The 21,007-nt window shown below is 43.4% G+C and overlaps 1 protein-coding gene across 1 annotated transcript in view; it reads left to right on the top strand.

The window, feature by feature from the left end:
- Window positions 1-21,007, top strand: part of TG (thyroglobulin) — a 422,996-nt gene that overhangs the window by 90,841 nt on the left and 311,148 nt on the right. Inside the window, exons 17-20 of the mRNA XM_029587208.1 lie at window positions 1,845-2,051; window positions 6,112-6,321; window positions 13,388-13,542; window positions 20,437-20,596. Coding sequence (XP_029443068.1) covers window positions 1,845-2,051; window positions 6,112-6,321; window positions 13,388-13,542; window positions 20,437-20,596 — 732 coding nt within the window. The remainder of the gene's footprint in view (window positions 1-1,844; window positions 2,052-6,111; window positions 6,322-13,387; window positions 13,543-20,436; window positions 20,597-21,007) is intronic.

Here is a 21,007-nt window from a genome sequence, read left to right on the forward strand (position 1 = left end):
CGGCAGGGGCGAAAGACTGATACTTCACGCATATCCAGCATAGCTCTCTGCTTCAACGGCAGGGAGAATGAAGAAAAGTGGATCTATATATAGACAACCAACAAGGACTGAATTTACATAGTCAGGGTAAACAAATAAGCATGGGTGTAGCTTGCTTATTGCGGCGCTTACTACCCCTAACTAATTAAGGGGGTCATTTATCAAAATGCGATAAGGCATTTTTGCATGCATTAAGGGCTTATTGCATGCGAAAAGCCCCGTTAACGCATGCGATAGGCCCTTACCGCATGCGAAAACTTGTTTAACGCATGGGATCGCCCCATATTGTATGGTGCGATGCAAATTCAGAAAATAGGGGAGTTAGGGGTGGAGAGTGGGCTGGGTTAGCCTGTCTGTGAAGAGCTATCATACAGCTTGATGTTTCCTAACATCAAGCTAGGTTGAGAGAACCTTGCCCAAATCTCATCTTGGAGTGAGTTTCCTCACTCCAAAGGCCATCAAATCTTCACAAGAGACCACTGTTCTGTTCGTAGGTGTCACGTAGAATGTCAAAGTGGCCCCTAACCCACTACACTCTTACCTAATCCCCACCTTGAGTTACTAGGTGGGCCTACCATAGGGATACAAATACCTACCTACGGGCCATGACATTATGGCCTGGCTCGCTCTCTCTCTCTCTCTCTCTCTCTCTCTCTCTCTCTCTCCATTAACAATGGTCCCCCAGTGGTTGAATACAGGTAATTAGCACAAATTGCAATAAATGATATATTAGCATAAAACACACCCCTTTTGCTATCAAATGCGGTAAGTACCGCATTTTGATAAATCCAGGCCTAAGCTAGATATTTCACTGCTCTCTGCATTAATGGTGGGGGTGGAAGGGAAATAGAACCAAAGGTTACTAAGAGCCAAGAGAAACAGATAAGTATGAAAAAAAAAAAGTGCGAAGCTTGTTGGCCAGACTGGATGGGCCGTTCGGTCTTCTTCTGCCATCATTTCTATGTTTCTATGTTATCTTTCTCCCTTATTTTTGTCTTCAAGGTCCCTTACTGCATCTCTTTTTTCTCTCACCAACCTCCCCTTCTCTTTACTTTGCACCCAATGTTCTTGCTCCCACTTATTACCTCTCAATTCACCCTTCCACAGCCTTCTGCCTTCACCTACCCTTCCTTCTGCAAACTTCTCTCCTTCTCTCTGAACTTGGACTGCAGCTTCGCTGGCACCTCCCATGATTGCATGTGGACTGTGACCCCACTGGCTTCTCTCCCAGCTGGAACCTTATTAGCTCCTTTCTCATCAGTGGCTCCTCGCACCTGTGCTTTCTAAAGGAGGAGACTTATTAATTGCTATTTCTTCACACTGGTGCCCCCTGTGTGGAAGACCGGCTCGCCACGAAAGCAGAGGCTGTTGGTAGGGATTTTTCTTGCTACTGATACAATGCTGCCTTACATTGCAAAAAATTACTTTGAATTGGATTTTTTTTTTTTTTTTGGTGAAACGATAACCCAAACTATCTGTCCCTATCTATTCTTGTACTTGTCAGTTTGGGACTTCAGATTTTTAAAGCTGCAATGTTCTTGACTTTGGAATTCAATACAGTTAAATACTCTCTGCTCCTTGCCATACATGGTTATATGAGTGGCAAATATTTTTTATCTTCACAAATATGCACAAAAGTATCTGGAATAGTTTATTTAATGTGAAGTTAAGCAAGTTACTAGAATTATTATTGCTTCAAGAATAAATCTGCTACTGGGCAACCCCTGCTCAGAGAGGTGAAAAGAGAGAGCTCCTGCATGTTTTTACTTTTTTATTTTTTTAAATTCTCCCATGTGCCTTTCCAGGTCCAACCTTTTGCAATCTGTTGAATTCTAAAGTGCGAGCACGAGACGTTGGCGTGGGGTATATTCCTTCCTGTGAAGACAACCTTCAGTTCTCACCAGTGCAATGTGACCAGGATCAGGAAAGCTGCTGGTGTGTCTTTGAGAATGGGGAAGAGGCACCTGGGACAAGAGTCAATGTCACTAACAGAAAAAGGCCTCCCTGTGAGAGTAAGTACAGCACTTCTGAGATTCTCAGTTCTCCATAGTCAGAAGATACTCAGCTTTCTCAACTTTGTCAAATTCTGGTGAAAATCCAGCAGTTGACATGTTTTCTCTCGCTGACCTTCGTTCTGGCATTCTCTTCAAGGGATGATTAAACCTGTACCCCAATAATGCCATCAAGGTTTGCACAATTTCTGTGGGCCTCGAGCCTCACAGCTTGCTCTTTTTGGTGGTAAGTCACATTCAGGGGGTAGGTTTCAAAAGGATTTCTGCCCCCAAAGTCCACTTTATGCTTACAGATCGGCTTTTGAAAATTACCCAGGGGACTTAGCGGGGGAAATATTTGCGCTTTGAAAATGATCCTCAGAAATGTTGTTGAGGTCCAAAGCAACTTTTCTGCAAAGCCGGTAAGGATCGACGCTTCCAAACGCAGAGTTCCATCTTCCAGCGCCCTTTCTGCCAGCCATCACCTTTCACGTCTATCTCAGCAGAAGCAACTTTGGAGAATTTGCGAGTAGCAGCACAGAGCAAGCACCTTTCTGCACTCTTTGTGGCAGGATTTAGGTGCAGAAGCATTGGCCAGGGTGCTAGAAAACGTACAGAACGTTGGATGTTCTTGCTGCAAACAACCAGTGTGGGTGTAAGCATAGCTTTGGGACAAATGAACAGTTTTTACAGGATTAAACCCAAGCAAACCTTCCCCCCCCCCCCATTGCTTTTTGTTCCTGCGTATTAAAATCTGGGACTTATTTTATTCTGTTACTTGCTGGAAGGTTTGAATTTTGTAAGTAACAGAGGTCAAACATTTCCAAACAAAATTGGTTTTGTTGACCTAGTGACTGACAGGTGGAAGTCATGAACTTTGGATCTATTATGGGGTTATGAGATTTTTACTAAGAACTCAAAATGAGGAAATAAAAATGTATTTTGAGTTCCCTGCTTTCACGATCATTGTCCAAGGAGTTTATAAACTCTCAGCCATAGGAGATGACAGCAGATAAATTGGCCCATCCAGTCTGCAAGATCGTACATCTTCAAACTGAGACCTATGAAGATGGAAGAGGGTTCATATTTAGCAAGATTCCTACTAAAATAGCCCTGCCCCACAATATGGCGTGGCCAGTTTCTACAGTATAAAATAATTGTTTTCCTTTATAGGGTGCATAGTGTTATATATAGTTAGGGCTTCTGATTCTAGGGGTTTATAAAATCAAATCTAGGGGGTTATTTTTCGTGCAATTAGGGGGTTTTGTGAGGCACCAAAAATAGGTGTATATTGGTGTTTTCATGGCACAGGTTGAAATTTTTGGTGCTTTTTTAGTTGATTCAGTTTAATAAGGTGTACATCAGTTTTATATGCTGTGTTGTGTTTATGTGATCAGTGTGGGTGTTTGGGTGTGTGCAGCTGAAGGGGAATAGAGGTAAGCGTGGGAAGATGCTAGGAGTGGCTTGATGGGTGATGGCAGAGTGTATGTGGGTATGTGGCTGGGGGGGGGGGGGTAATGTGGCAGGGTGGTGTGGCTGGAGGGAATGTATGTGGCTCTCCCCTCCACTCCTTACTCCATCCCATCGCATTGTTTGTGGCTGGGGCTATGAGTATGTGTGTGAAGAGAAGGCTGGTGGCAGGCATTTCCTCCTCCAGTTTATTCTCCCTCCTTTCCCTGCTCATACCTCCTTCAATCATATTTTTCCAGCAGTTGGGCCAGCAGGGAGCCCTAGCAGAGCTTGGGCTCCCTGCTGGCCCAACTGCTTCTGCGATCCTCTGGCTGGCAGGGTTTAGGCTCCCTGCCGACTCCCTGCTCTCACAGGGCTTGGCCTCCCTGTTGACCAGTGTCCCTGCTTTGTTCAGCCTTGCCTTGCCGTGTCCCTGCTTTGTCCAGTCTTGCCTTGTCGTGTTCCCTGCTTTGCTCAGCTTTGCCTTGCCGTGGGTAATTGTGTAACATCACTTGCATCTTATGTGGGAACTGCCAGCAGAAGTTAAACCAATTTTCAAAGCAAACTGATGGGCACAAAGTTGCTTTGAAAATGATCTGGAATTGCATGCGGAAAGTCAGCCACAGAAAGTTGCAGCTGTTTTTTGCAACCTGTAACTTGTGCATGCGAATTTACGTGCAGACTTTTAAAATGAAAGGTACATGCATAAATTTAAATTGCATCCCAACTCTGCCACGCCCAGTACAATCCTTTGTTTTGGGCACATAAAAGTATATGCATGTAGCACCCCCTCCGGTTTTACAGTGTAACTTGGCACCAAGGAATCCAGCGAGCCCCACCTTAAATTAGAATCCCAGTGTTTTGCGGGTTCGTGATTAACTGGCAACAGATGGTGTTCTCTGCACCAACTCTATACCAATCTGAGGTACCCCCACTCGACTACCCGGGCCCCACGAGAGTGATGAAAACACGTGCAAAAACTAAGAGGAAACATTTACTTGGATGGGAAACCCCCCCCCCCCCCCCAAAATAAATGAAAGCAAAAATCCAAGACTGTGAAATTCCGCATTAGAGTTCCTTGGGATTTTCTTATCCACCACATCCCCCTAGGAGTTGGTATATGACATCAGGACACTTAAACAAAGATAGATGACAACATCACGATGGGACTCTGAAACAGCAGCAAACCCACGTTCGTATTGCAATCGTTCAGAGAGACGATTCTTTAAGAGAAAACTTTAGAGTTTTTTATTTTGGTTCCCATGTAGGGACAGGGGTGGTTGCGGAGCGGGGCTAATGTACTGCTTTTGCTCCTTATATGCTATTGCACGCTTAAAGTGAACTTTCTAGAAAATGCACTTAGATAATATTGTCATTGTCCACATCCATCTCAACCAGGGAACTTCAGTCCTCCCAGCAGGTCCTCTATCCTTCTCTTCTTGCTCTCTATCCTTCACCCTCTTGCGAGCTCTTTGCTGGGCTTCCCCCCCCCCCCCAGCCGCAGCGAGGTAGACTCAAACTCAGAGCTCCCAGCGCTGCTATGGACAGCTGCAGCCCCCCGAAGCGTAAGCTGTGGGGGCAGATCACACTCCCAGCGCTGCTGCTGTCAAAGCAGCCCTGGAAGTGCAGGGAGCGGGTAAGAGCATACCTCACGCCTGGGGGGGGGGCCTCCACAGCCCTGGGGGGGGCAGCCCGAGACAAAGAGGTTGTGGCTGGGTGAATGGCAGGGGCAAGAAGAGGGCTAGAATTTTAAAAAAGCAGCATGGAAAGGGCCAAGGAGACCAATTTGTACCTCCACATTATATTTTTGCATATCGTAGGATTTTGGGGAGTGGGGGTGGGGGGGAGGGGGTGGGAAGCATAACCCAGTAAGGCTATTTATGACGTTTTGGGGAAAAGAGATGGGAATTCGGCCACAGGCTTTTTTTTTTTTTTTTTTTAACTTTACACTGCAACTTAAGTGGCTGTTTTTGAAGATATCCGGTTAAGTGGAATGTTTTCTGGATAGGTAAGCCTAGATAACTTTAAAAACTGACCAGTTACATTCAAACATTGCCAGTTGAGTTAGGTTTTTAAGTTATCTGGCTAAAGTTAGCTGCATATCTTTAGGGTATCCTATTCACTGGGACATTTATCTCGCTGAATATCTGGGATAAGTGTACCGGCTAACTTTTACTGGAGAACTGGTCTGCTCGCTGGTTTATTAAATAATATGGTCCCTAAGCTATTTGCTAATTTTTCTTTTTTTTTTTTTTTTTTTAAAATATAGTTCACTTGAATTCTGATTGATGTAACTGTAGTTTTAATTGAGAATTTGCAAATGCTTGAAAACCTCTGCAAAACATTCAAGAGTGGTGAAAAAATGACCCTTCTTTATTTAATAAACAATGCTCACATTTAAAAAAAATATATATGTATTTGATAGCACTTTTGATTTATTGTGTGGTTTGATATCTGATTTTCTTTCTTCGCTCAGGCAGATGCGATGCCAATGTGATTGAAGACTTGCCTTGTATTTTTTCATAGCAGATTAAATCCTTTTGACATCGTACAACGAACCACTTGAAAAAAGTGGAAAATATTTCTTTTCTTTCAAATGTGTATTAAGTTACTGTTATTTAACCAATGACAGGTCCACGATGTCCACTTCTTTTCAACACCTCAGATCTGACTAACGGCGCTCTGTTTTGTGAGAAGGTAGAGGGTGGTAATCCGCGGTTCCAACCGTGCCAGCTCATATGCCACCAGGGCTACCAGAATGCATTTACAAATTCATCGTTCCTTTGCGACATAGAGAGCCATCGCTGGGTTCCAGGCCCCCCACATCCTAATGCCTGCCAAAGTAAGTCCACATAACAAGAGGTGCATGCTGGGGAGAATATGCAGTTAGTATCTTTATTCTGCCAATGGATGCAAATAAGACCTACTCTTTTCCCCATGTGCGACAATAATGAAACTCCGCGGGAAGCCTGCATACTTTGTGGCTGTGGGTCTGCATGCCCATTTGCAAAGGGAAACCCTTTGGGGAGTTTCTCTTTGAAAATGCAGACCGATGGGCACTTTTGCAATTGCTTACGTTGCACCTGTCTTGCAGCAGGGGGCAAGTTAGAGGGGTGACAGTGCAAAATGATTTCAAAATAAAATCTCCGCGTGCACTTTCCCTCCTGTAACTTGTCCCCACCCCCCTTTCTTTATGCATTGGGGGAATGGGGGTAACAATATTCAAATTGCGTTTTTATGAATTTACCCACATGTAATCCTTTGATTATTATTCTCCATAAGCAGTATTTTGTGTTGGTACAGCAATAGCCACCTCAAGGTAATTTTTTAATTTTTTTTTCTCTTTTTTAACATTTTACCTCCCTAAATAAACGAAATATGTATAGCTTACATTTTTTTAAATTAATGCTCTTTCAACCCAGAAATACATACTACAATCGTACAAGCTTAAAGACCATCTTGACAGCACTAAACCGTTCTGACTACAATCAAAGGATGATCATCTCAGAACATATAAATGCAAGCTGCTAACAGTTGGCAGACCTTTCAGACTAGCTCCTTGGTTTTCTGGATCAGGTTACTTCTTCCTCTTTCCCTAGCAAATCTGATTTCTGGAATTCCTGCCACATCCGTTAGTTCCATATTCCTTATCTTAAAACCGTACTCCTCGAAGGCAAATGGAAGACAGGGCAGCGACTGCCGGGACATTGCAAGATACTTTAAACTCCTTGAATTTTGAAAAAGATGCGGCTTATATATTTTCTAGATGTGCCTTACACGATGGATTCTTTCATACATTAATATATATCAGTCATATTTGTGTAAGCCTGTGGCGGGGAGAGGTTAAATTTCTAAAGTTTGCATTTAAATGATATAATTTATTGAACTAAGAGCCTACAATGAACTTCCCATAAAAAGGCATGATCCAACTGAATTAGGATCTAAAATGCAGCAGTTTTACCTATCACTGAAAAGGAAGTTTTAGAATTGGCCATCAAGCAGATGGTTTTCTCGCTGTAGATCTTCTTACACTGGGAGGGGTGCTTATTCTAATGGAAATAAGTAAACTAGGACAGACCACAGTCTCATGACACTTCAGACAGGTTCACAAAGCTAAATCATAATATAACTCCCCTCTCCCCAGGTCCCGCGCCCAAAGAAGGGGATCAGTCTAGATCTTCTGTAACTGGACACACTTCAGGAGAGCGGCTGAGTCCTAACAACCCTGGGTGGTTCATCTTGTACAGCGAGAAAGCTAAATTTCAGAGCTCATAGAGACGATCTTTAGGAAAAACTCCCCAAAACTACTGAGGACAGGACACTGATTCAAGTTTACTGACTGAAAATATACTCAGGGTTGATAAGTTGACATTAAATACATTTAGCGGGAGTTGAATCCATAATGTTCCCTGTACATACCTGGATCAATCCAGACTTCTGGGTTTATTCATCCATGCCAGAAGATGGAGACAGAGAAAGTAAAACTGGCACTGCTTTATATACCTTGATGCCACCTGCAGTTCCTCACTATTTCTCTGTCTCCAGCAGATGGTGGCTGATGCATAAACCTGCAGTTTTTTCAGCGTGCCCAGTATCTTTTTTTGTAACTTTTCTTCCTTTGAGCCTTGATCCCAGGGGTCGGGGCTCCTAGTAAGGGATCCCTACCCTGCTTGGTTGAGTCGGATGGGCTGGGGGTTGGTGACCCTTTTGTATGCCCGGTCCAGGGTACCATGGAGTGCACATCTGGAGCTCCAGATCCCTCCCCTTCACGAGGTCAATTAGGAGACTGTTTTTCGTTGGCTCACTTTACTCACTTTTCCTCTCCTTTTCTTAACTTGCTGAATTGAGCTGGACAGCTCTCTTCAGTGTTAGGAGTAGGAAACTTCGGTGAGGCTGCTTTAAAAAAAAAAAGAAAGAAACGAGGAAGGAGACGCACCCCCATGCGGGTTTTTTCTTCTCGGGGTGTCTGGTTTTTTTTTTTGATCAGGGGTTCCTTCTTCTCCTTGGCTCGATGGTAAGAGGGTCAGCCTGCTGCACATCTGGAGTGGCTCCTGCGCACTTGAATTGCCGTGGTCTGTGTGTGACTGTATTTTGGGGGGGAGGGACCCTCCAAACTCCCACCATCCACGAAATGGAGGAGAATCGTGACTGCACCGGCCCCTGCTCCTCTGGACAGCTAAGCCCACGTGCAGCTCCCTGCTCCTATAACCACGGGAATCATCTTGGAATCCCCGTCGATCAGGACTGTGCTATTGGGGCCCAATGGGGATTTTCCTCCAACACTTTCCCTGGTCCACCCTGGAGAGAGTCCTCCACCTGCAGGGGAGGACATGTGGCGGCCGCAATCTATCACTGCGACTCCACACCCCTTCTCGCCTGAATTCATTTTGCTCCTGTACAAGGCCTATTTGGCACAGCAGGAGGGGCTTGAGCTCCAGCAGGGGGTGTCAAGGCCCTCTCGTTTTACATCCAGATCTGGGCCAGTTGGTTGTGGGACATCACGGGGCACATCAGCCACCAGGGTCATTCGTTTGGCTTTTACGACTCCGCAGGGTGATGTCTCAGACCCGGGTGAGGTGCTCTTGGGGGACCAAGCAGCAGATCCGGTAGCTGCGGACATGATGGAGGCGGCCGAGGGGGATGACCCTAAGATACTCCACCTGTTCTGTAGGGAGGAACTTACCCCTCTTATTCCCCAAGTTCTAGAGGAGGTGGGGCTACAGCCGCCATGTGAGGACTCAACTGAGGGAGATGAAGAAATTAATCAAGTTGGCAAAAAGTCAAGCGGAAGAGAGGATTGCCAAGGAGATAAAATATGGTGACAAAACATTTCTCAGATACATCAGCGAAAAGAGAAAAGTCCAAAGTGGTATAGTGAAATTTAAAGGTGGAAATGATCAATGTGTGGAGAGAGACGAAGAAATGGCAGAAATATTAAACGAATACTTCAGCTCTGTGTTCACTAAAGAAGACCCTGGAGAAGGACCATCTCTACACAACAAGAAACTGGAGGGAAGTGGAACAGAGGAAAATCCATTTACAGTAGATAATGTATGGGAAGAGCTAAAGAATCTGAAAGTGGACAAAGCCATGGGGCCTGATGGGATTCATCCAAGGATACTGAGGGAGCTCAGAGATGTGCTGGCTGGACCGCTGTGCGACCTGTTCAATAGATCCCTAGAAACGGGAGTGGTGCCGAGTGATTGGAGAAGAGCGGTGGTGGTCCCGCTTCACAAGAGTGGGAACAGAGAGGAGGCTGGTAACTACAGACCAGTTAGCCTCACTTCGGTGGTGGGAAAAGTAATGGAGTCACTGTTGAAAGAGAGAATAGTGAACTATCTACAGTCGGGAGAATTGATGGACCAGAGGCAGCATGGATTCACCAGAGGAAGATCCTGTCAGACAAATCTGATTGACTTTTTTGACTGGGTAACCAAGGAATTGGATCAAGGAAGAGCGCTCGATGTCATCTACTTGGATTTCAGCAAAGCTTTTGATACGGTTCCGCACAGGAGACTGGTGAATAAAACGAGAAGCTTAGGAGTGAGTGCTGAAGTGGTGACCTGGATTGAAAACTGGTTGACGGACAGAAAACAATGCGTGATGGTAAATGGAACTTTCTCTGAAGAGAGAGAGGTTTTAAGTGGTGTACCACAAGGATCGGTGTTGGGACCGGTCCTGTTCAATATCTTTGTGAGCGACATTGCGGACGGGATAGAAGGTAAGGTTTGTCTTTTTGCGGACGACACTAAGATCTGCAACAGAGTGGACACGCTGGAAGGAGTGGAGAGAATGAGACGGGATTTAAGGAAACTGGAAGAGTGGTCGAAGATATGGCAGCTGAGATTTAATGCCAAGAAGTGCAAAGTCATGCATATGGGGAGTGGAAATCCAAATGAACTATATTCGATGGGGGGGGGAAAGGCTGATGTGCACAGAGCAGGAAAGGGACCTTGGGGTGATAGTGTCTAATGATATGAAGTCTGCGAAACAATGCGACAAGGCGATAGCAAAAGCCAGAAGAATGCTGGGATGCATAGAGAGAGGAATATCGAGTAAGAAAAGGGAAGTGATTATCCCCTTGTACAGATCCTTGGTGAGGCCACACCTGGAGTACTGTGTTCAGTTCTGGAGACCGTATCTACAAAGAGACAAGGACAAGATGGAAGCAGTTCAGAGAAGGGCGACCAGGAAGGTGGAGGGTCTTCATAGGATGACATACGAGGAGAGATTGAAGAATCTAAATATGTACTCCCTGGAGGAAAGGAGGAGCAGGGGTGATATGATTCAGACTTTCAGATACTTGAAAAACTTTAATGATCCAAAGACATCAACAAACCTTTTCCATCAGAAAAAAATCAGCAGAACCAGAGGTCACGAGCTGAGGCTCCAGGGAGGAAGACTAAGAACCAATGTCAGGAAGTATTTCTTCACGGAAAGGGTGGTGGATGCCTGGAATGCCCTTCCGGAGGAAGTGGTGAAGTCTAAAACTGTGAACGACTTCAAAGGGGCGTGGGATAAACACTGTGGATCCATCAAGTCTAGAGGGCGTGAATAAAGTGGAGACATTCAAACACTGCATGGAGCGGCAGTAGCCACAGCGGCATTCAAACACTGCACGGAGCGGCAGTAGCCACAGAGGCATTCACGGAGCGGGATGCCAGTGGCCAGTAGTTGGTGTTCCACCTTCACGGAGCGGAAGGATGGAGGGCTGCTATTTCCAAAAAATAAAAAATAAAAACAAGGGTGGGTAAGAGTATGGGGCAAGGGGGTGGCCTGCTTGTTGCAGCGGTTGCTACCCCCAATTGAGCTGGATGTCACTTGGATGCAGATTCAAAGCTGCTCTCTAAATTGGGTGGAGGGGAATTAGGGCTGGAGGGTACTGGAAGCCAATAGTAACAGGTGGGAGAGAGAAAAAGGGAAAAAAAATGGATAAAGTGCGTAGCTTGCTGGGCAGACTTGATGGGCCATTTGGTCTTCTTCTGCCGTCATTTCTATGTTTCTATGACTCTCACAAAGATGAGGCGGATCTTGTCTTGGAAGGCATAAAGAGTCCTCCTTCCGTTTTTCCATATCATGTGTCCATACACCAAGAATGGGGTGCTCCGGATTCCAGATTACGAGTAGGCAGGGCAATGGTGAAGCTTTATACCTTGCCAAAGAAGACCTTGGAGCTCTTTGCGCTTCCCAAGGTGGATGCGGCAGTCTCAGCTGTCACAAAGAAGACAACCATTTCAGTTGTGGGAGCAGCGGCGCTGAAAGATGTTCAGGACCACAAGCTGGAGGTCCATCTCAAACAGATTTTTGAGGTTTCGGCTTTGAGCCTCCGGGCTGCCATTTGTAAAGCTTCGTGCAGAGATCTTGCTTACGCTGGGTGCAGCAGCTCCAGGAGGGGCAGATGACTGCGGGAGCTCAAGGGACTCAGGCTGAGCAGTTAGAAGCTTCTATAGCTTATGTAGCGGATGCCTTGTATGATTTGGTGTGGACGTCTTCCCATATTATGGGGGCTGCGGAAGCCACACAGCATCTCTTGAGACTCCATAACTAGTCGGCGGACGTTTCGTCTAAGTCCCAGCTGGCTCTTCTACCTTTCAAGGGCCACCTCTTATTTGGGGAGGAGCTGGAACAACTAGGGAAGCAATTAGGTGACAGTAAAGTACATAAATTGCCTTAGCACAAGCCAAGGGGCAAGCTTAACTTTCCCTTGCGTCTTTGTTTTCAGGACAATAGGAGAACTCATCCAACCGAGGGCGGCTCCAGTGGCGCAGAGACCTTTTTATTTTTGTAGTCAGGCTTGAGGGCAGTCCTTTCGAGCTGGACATCAACCCTTTGGAGCCTCCATCAGCTGAGGATCCTTGGGATCCAAATCTGCACAATGAGTTGAGGTTGGCCCACTCCGTCGTGCCTTTAACAAGGGGTCGATTGACTCATTTTTATGAGGAGCGAGCCAAGGTCAACCAGGATCAGTGGGTCCTCAGTGTAATAAGAGATGGTTACACGTTAGAATTTGCTCATCCCATGTGCGACACAGTTCATTATCCCCTATTTACATATTTCACAAATGTATTTTACCATGGCCATGTTCACATGATTGAAAACCATGACTTAAATCCATGGTAGGGCTTAGTACATACATAGTGCATTTACTGTTCACTGTAAAAATAGCACACTGTAGTATATAGGTCTCCTATGGTTCTAATGGATTGCATGAAAGATAGGAAAGAGGGAGCCATATATACATTCTTCTTTAACATGGCATGAGATCCTTCACTAAAATGTTTGTGGAGGTTTCCCTGCCTGTTTGGATCACAGCATTCTGTCGGTTAATGCTCTTCTTGTTGTATGAAGAGGAAAGGGGAATACATTTCAGTAAGTAGCTGAAACTGCATTCAAAAATATATACATCTGCCCATATGCCTCTAATATGCTGCTTTCCAAGTCAGAATACATTTTTAGGTGCGTTATTCTGAGTGCATTATTCTGCAATAAAAGTATCAGTCCCATAAAATACAATGCTTGGGTTGCTTGATTATTCGCTATAACAGGGGTGGCCAATTCAGGTCCTTGAGAACCACAAACAGGCCAGGTTTTCAGGGTATCCACAATGACTATGCATGAGACAGATTTGCAAGCATGGCCTCCATTGTACGAAATATATATCTCATGACTATTCAGCATGAATATCCTGAAAACCAGGCCTGTTTGTATTCCCTGAGGACCGGAGTTGCCATCCCTGCACTACAATAAAGCAGTTATCTACTATGACATTCATCATATTCTGTATCACAATTAAAAGAAATGGGCATTGGAACATGTTCAGAGAATTCACCAACTTGATATTCCATTGTCAATTATGGCAGTAAATAAGATGAATATACCTCACTTTTTTTTTTGTTTGTTTGTTGTAGAGCTCCAGTTATTCCAGACTGTGCAGGCTCAAACACAGTTCCAGCTTCTGCTTCCATCTGGGAAGACTTGTAGCTCTGACTATGCTGGATTACTTCAAGCATTCCAGACTTTTATACTGGATGATTTCAAGGCTCGTGGCTTTTGTCATATTCAGGTATTTCTCTCTGGCTGTGTGACCATGATCATGTATTCATGACTTTGTTCTTTTAAGTACTTTAAGCTGATGTCTCACTAAAATTTAGTGGGGTCTGGGCATGTGTTTTTTTTTCCTACTTGATATATCTAGGATTATCTTTTTTGCATCATAATGCTACCTGGGAAGAATTTTTCAAAATGTGTCTTACTTTTCATGTCTTGTTATATGCTTTTTGATAATATTATTTTTGGTCTATGTCTTCTGGAATTATGGAGTAGGATGATCTTCAGATACACTATTTTGGCCAGGGCAAAAATAAAAGCATAACAACTCATGCTCTTCACGCTTCTTGATCTGAAAGTTTTGGATTTATACTGCAGTGCACATAGCATACATCTTGGAAAGTGTGACAGCATAGCCATGCAGCATATAACAGGAAGGGCTATGTAATATGGTAACATAGTAAAGGACAGCAGGAAAAGACCAAACTCAGGCATGCATTCAACACTCATATGTGACAACACCTGAATCTTCAACTCTTTTTTTTTTTAATTCTTTATTTATCATTTTAACCAATAAATTTACAAGAATACAATCTTGATCAGAAAAGTAAGTAGTACAGAGAAAAGAAATAAGAAAACACATTTATAAATATTAGAAATTCTCCTAATCCTCTTACATTACAGTCCACAATAGTAGGATCCAATTTAAATATTTCTTAAGGTGTTAATTTCCCACATTACTACCAGAAGTAAACAGTTTAAAAAGCGTTCTAATTCTTACATTCAAGGGTTCATACTGGATCATGGTATTAAGTTGGCTTTCTAGCATTTTATCAGACCAAATCTGTTTTATCATTTAAAAAAGTCATCAATTGGGAAGTTGAAAAGAAAATAAATGAAATCTTCAACTCTTTTCCCTCCACTGTCCTCCACATCAATCCCATGCACACAATCTATTATAATGGCATTTACCATCTCCTTTGAAACATTTATTTATTTATTTAAAAACTTTTATATACCGGTATTAGTATGCATACATCATACCGGTTTACAATGTAACTTTAAAGGTAGAAATTACAATGAACAGGGAGGGCAAACAAGGAGGAGTATACAAAGAGCAGGAGGTGGAGGAATTTAAGCAATAAATAAAAACTGCAACGGACTATTTACAGGAATATACAAGGCGTAGGCGAGATACATAGAAATGGAATATACAAGGCGTAGGCGAGATACATAGAAATGGAATATACAAGGCGTAGGCGAGATACATAGAAATGACGGCAGAAAAGGACCAAATGGTCCATTAGTAGGCCATCTCAGGCCTTGCTATTTTCCTCATTGATTCTTACAAAACCAGCTCCTAAACCAACAGCCAAGCCCCCTGCCATGTGATAGCACCAGATTTTCTAACAATCCACACAGTTACCAAAACTAGGAAGACCATTGTCAAAATATATTGAGGTCAATATTCAAAACCCATTTAGATGGATAACTGAAAAGTTATCCATTTAAATGTCTACCCAGTAATATTCAATGCCATAGGAGGCTAAATTCTAGCTGCATAAGTCGGAGGTGTTCTGGAGGTGGGAGGGATAAGTTTCTGTGCGAGCATTGTTAGCTGCTTAAGTTAGCAACTTAATCTATGTGGCTAACTCTGATCAGACCATAAAGCTGTCCTATGGTTAACTTTAAGATAGCCGGGTATTGCACCGCTGAATACACCCTGCTAGTTAGTTTATCTAGCTAACTAGCTAAGCCACACAGTGGGTGAAAATAGACCTCATTGCTTCCCCAAGCTCATTGAAGTCTGGGTTTTAGCCGTGGTCACCTCATGTAGGTTATCCCAGCTCTCTTAGAAGCAGCACTACTAGGGTCATAACTCCCTTATGTGCACGTTAACCCAGTTTATTTTTGGAAGCCCAGTGCAGTCTTACCACTGTTGTTAGAGTTAAATTGATCGCAAGGTTTGTATATGTAAAACAATATATCTTTGGCCCAGTCTCTTTAGCGATGATTCACCATGCCACTGGGGATTTCTTGGTTGAACAGCACGTTACCGAAAGTTACTTGGATTGGATGCCTTCATGTCAGAGGCAATTTTTGTTTATTCGCAGCAATATTAAGTCAAAGAAAGCAAGGTCATTGGTGTTCCATCTTATTTTTCTTCAAGTGATAAAATGAACTTACTGTTTTAGTACTTTTCACAGTTTTTATTTTATTAATTCAGTTCATCAATCACAAAGGCATTTGAAGCATCAGAACAGTACTAATTAAGAAAGCCAAATGAATCTGGAGCAATGTTTACTAAATCTTTGCTTCCAGGGCAGAATGTGTTCTTTTCCATGCGCCTCTGTAACACATTCATATTAATCGCTATTTTCTCACATCGTGTCAGCCGTGAGCTGCTTTCTTGGCTTATGTGTCTAGTATTTTTCTGTCTGTTCTCTAATGTTTCTACTCTTTTTTTTCTTTTGAAGAGTAACCCTTCTCTTTCTTTGTCACATACTTTCACATCCATCTTTTCCCTGCCAGCTTTTTGCCTCTGTTCTCTGCTTTTATCTCCTTCATTAGGAAACCCCGTGCAACATTTGCCCTCCCCTCGGTGTGCATACTGTGATGCAGATGCTGTCCGAGACCTTAGAAAAACGTTCAGAAAGCTAGAAAGCAAGGCTTAATGAGAAAAACGGCCATTTCCTGATCTGTGGAAAGAAAACTATTTCAGAAGCGTAACTACATACATTTCCCTCCCGCTAAGTACAGTATGAAAGGTGACAAGAAGGATGGCAGATAATAATGAAATAGTTTTAAACATTTTATGCATTCATGTACTTTTATTTACAATCGATTTGCTTAAAGTACATTGTAGTGTTGATCTGTTCCCTTGATACCTTACAAGACCCAAGGTAGACCTTTATTTTTTTGTTATTCTTAATTACACTGACCAAAAACTTTTAAACCTGTGTACAGTTTGAGAGATGGGCACAGTGACTATGCAGTGGACCCAGCAGATGGCGCTTCCCAATCCACTGTCATAGCTAGAAATAGTGATTTAAGACTCACATTCTACAAGTTCATATTTGGTGAATCAGAAACATTTTCAAATATGACCCTTGTAGTCTTATAAACATATATTGTAATACATATTCAGATCCATAATGCTTTACAATTTTCCATTTATTTATTTATTTTTAGTAGGAGGTTTAAATTTCCTTCTTTAGCACTGGTGAATATATTATGTGTCTCTCTCCCCCCCCCACCCCCCCAATGGGAGCATATTGCAGGGCATTAAATATCTCCTCCCTATATTGTACAGGGCCAAAAATAGACCATCCTTAGCTCAGACCCTGTGCTTGAAACTGCCAGCTGCTGAGACAGCAGTAACAAGGGGTAAGAGAAAGAAGACCCCATCCACTCTCTAAGGGGCTCCCTCTTCCCCTTCCCCTATAGCTGCTGAAGCCACCTAAGACTAGCTCTTCCACCACAGGAATTAAACTCCCCTAGTTCAATCTCAACCGCCGACATCAGAGCAGGAGGAGAGCCCTTAGGGGCCGACCACAGACAGGCCTCTGTCAGCGGGCCTGATGCTGACGGGCCATGCAAAAGAGTGTGTCCCTTTGTGCACCTCTTTGTGTGCAACTCGAAGCAACATCACAAGCTCAACACATCTTTGGTTTGGCTAATTCCCCTTTCTCCAGCAAAATTCATCTACTGTAAATAGCCCTTTGGAATTTTTTAGACTGATGGTCGCCCTATGAACTCCCTACCAATCTCTCTCCTACACCCCACCCAAATTCCCTATCCAGTTTAGTGGGACTAGCCTCATAATTCTTGGCCCTCTAAAACCAGTGGAAATAACCAGTCCTTTGTCTTCTGATTCACTTCCTCTTAGGCCTACCTTACAGTTACCTTGAATGATCAAATTTCCCACTATGAAGAGATATAATCAAGAGAGGAAAGCACAATAACAAAAAAAAAAAAAAATTGTTACTCTTTCCAAAAATGATACCTTCACAATGGACTTCAGCAGGACCACTCTACTTGTAAAGGTGATTTGGGGGAGGAGATACTCTCAACCACCTAAACCAAGTTTTACAAGATCCCTTCACTCTATCCCAGTATGACACATGACTTCATTACAACTTGGTCTTCTCAACTCAAGGTCCACAAACAGCAAATTTCACCACAAACCAGACCTCATAGAAGAATTCAAGTGCCATATGCTATGCCTTATTGAGACCTGGATAGGAGAGGGTGACATAGTCTCTCTGGCACAACTATGCCCACCTGGGTATTTATTTCATCTCATGGCACAAAGAGGAGAGGTTGCAATTATTTTCAAAGATGCACTAGCTCTTGATCTAATTACTAGCAAACAAATAGGTAGAGCTGATTGGCTAGTAATCAAATTTCAAGGCAATGAAAGCCCCAAACTTATTCTTATTTATTGTCCTTCAGAGAATCACCCTGATTCCTTCTTCAAATTATATGAATTCATATGTAACATGGCTTATCAGATCTCAACAACCTTGATGTGAGGACCTGCAGGGAGGAGCCCTGCAGGTCCTCACCGTCAGTAGGCGGAGCTGGCTGGAGCTTCACCAATACCAGCCCACATTCCCCGGGGCCAGCTGGACTTAGGCGCAGACCTCTGAGTGGCGAAGGATCCATCGCAGAAGTAGAAGGCCAGCAGGAAGAAGACAAATCCATTCAGGCAGAGGTCGAGGCAGGCAGCAGACAGCAGAGGCGAGGACAAACCGAAGTCAGGGTGGGCAGCTATCCAATAAAGTCAAAAGGAAGTCGAAGTAAAGCCAAGAATTGAAATGAAGACAATGCCAGGGTCCAAGCCGAGGTCAAACCGAGAAGTCAATTCAGAGGGAGGAAGACAAGTTGGGTCAGCAAGGAGAGAGGATGGATGAGGAACCACCAGATGAAGACACAGGACAACTGAGGATGCAGGAAAAGGAACCTGGAATTGAAGAGAGAACACAAGAATGCAGGCATAAACAGGAACCAGGAACAACATGGCAATCAGCTACTCTAAGGAGTTTGACCTATTGCCAAGGCAATGCTGGAATATCTGAGAAACCCTTTTATAGGGCAGAGCTGTTGGGATCATCAGGAAAGGCTGCAGGACTGTACCACCATGGGCCCTTTAAATATCCAAGAGGGGTGCACGCGTGTACCTAGAGTCATCAGGTGTAGGGAAATGTCGGCGATGTCCAGGCTGCGGAAGACAGGCAGTGTTTATGCCGGCTGCACTGCACAAAACAAGCCGGCAGAAGACTCAGTGCCATGAGGGAGCATCAGCAAGCAGCGTTGGTAACGGGAGTGTGGCAGACCCACTCGATGGGTCAGGAGATGAGCGTGGCGGGCCATGAGAATAGCCATCAGTCTGCCAAGCATAACACAACCTCTTGGTTCTAGATGATTTGGTTCTAGATGGCCTCCCTATAAGGCAATGCTTCAACCTTCCAGAATAACATGGCTGATCTTGGTCTCACCCAACTAATCAAGATCCTCACTCATAAACATGGACATTCAGCCCAATTTTTTCACTTTTCAAATATTATTAAGATAAATCCTAATTCAGTATCAATGGTCCCTATCTCCTGGTCAAATCACATACTAATCTGAGCAACTATATCAATTACTATTCAAATTCCTCCTACTCTCGTACCATCACAACCAAATCTCCTTCCAGAACCTATCTACAGTTACCAGTGAAAAACTTAAGAGAATTCTTCAACATACCAGCAACTGTCTATGCTTCAAACCAGCCCGAACGACTAGTTCAACAATTGAATAAGATATTCTCTTTAACCATTGAGAATCTAGTATCCCTCAGGTCTAACCTACAAAAACTTTTAGAAATTCTTGCCACCCCATCTACTATGTACTAGATTACATCCCAAGGAAACAGCACAAAGCTTAGGGGTTCATCTCTATCAGAACCTCAACATGGAAATACAGATCACCAAGGTGGTAAGACCCTCATTCATTCATTTGCACCAGATCCGCCAACTTCGCAACTATCTTGACAGCACAATCTGGCCATAGAGATAAGCACATTAATCCTCAATAGAATAGATTACTGCATTTCCCTATTCTATGGCATCTCACAATATAGTCTGAAACACTTCTAGCTCTTGCAGAGTATAGCCTTGAGAATTCTGGTAGGAGCCAAAGCATTGGATCATATAAAACCTATACTACACCAACTATACTGGCTACCAACTGAAAACAGAATAAAATTCAAAACACTCTGCTTTATCTTCAAGTGCATGGACAAATTCATCTTGCAACTTCTTTTCTCCTAGAGCCTCACCAGAGAACTCTGTTCCTCCAAAGTAGCCCTTCTGTCCAATCCACCTCTGCCAGACTGTCCTGCACCAGACTCTGTGCCTTTAGCTGTTATGCACCAAAAATCTGGAATATGCTACTGCTAACCTTATGTTCTGAGCCCAGCTACCTCACCTTCAGGAAAAAATGTAAAGCATGTCTTTTTATTCAGGCCTTTCCGACAGAAGCCTTCTGTCCAATGACTTAACCAACTAACTTATTAAAGTCAATTGACTGCCCACTTTTGGATTCCTATAACTATCCCATTTGCAAAGATGTCAACTTTGAATCTGACCCCCAAAGGCAGAGCCAATTCAAATGATATTGTCTCTTAATTTAATTCTATTGTAATGGTAAGAAGTAGAATATCAAATGTCAAATAGATAAATAAACAAAATAAATCTTTGACAATTACCAGGTCATAAGGTAAAGATTATTTTTAAAATAACAGTCTTAATGGTTATGCAAAATTAGCTTTAATAAACTGTTGGAGGATCATTTTTTTCAGAAGTGTAGCAGGACATGTTGCTTGAGGATTATGGTTGATTCTGCTGTTTTCTTTTTGTTTCAGGTAAATGCTGCTTATGCAGGCGAAGATATATTTTCAGTCTGTGAAAATTCTACAGTGCTGGTGGAATGTCTGAGTCAGGATCGCTTAGGCGTGAATATCACATGGAGGTCTCAACTTGAAGACATTCCAGTAGCTGCTTTCCCTGATTTACATGACATTGGTGAGTTTTTTTATTTGTGCTTAGCGTACACACAAATGCTGTTGAATGTTGAAATTTCTGGTCTAGAAAGTTAAATCTATGAGACATCAGAATAAAATGGTATTGAAAGCCGTGAGAGGAAATCAGAGTACCAAGGCAGTTAGTATATAGGGAGAAGGGGGCCCAGGACAGAACTGTGAGGCACACCAATTAATAGTGGAGCGATCAGAGGAAATGCTAAAAGTGTGATGGGAGAGGTAAGAAGAGAACCAAGACAGAACAGAACCCTAGAATCCAAGTGAGGACTGCGTATCAAGGAGTAGGTGGTGATCAACCATCTTAAAAGCAGCAGATAGGGCAAGGAGGATAAGGACAGAGTAACGGCCTTTGGCTTTTGCCATAAACAGGTCACTGGAAATTTTGGCAAAGGCT

The sequence above is a fragment of the Rhinatrema bivittatum genome, chromosome 2 (genome assembly GCF_901001135.1).
Source record: "Rhinatrema bivittatum chromosome 2, aRhiBiv1.1, whole genome shotgun sequence".
Classification (NCBI taxonomy): domain Eukaryota; kingdom Metazoa; phylum Chordata; class Amphibia; order Gymnophiona; family Rhinatrematidae; genus Rhinatrema; species Rhinatrema bivittatum.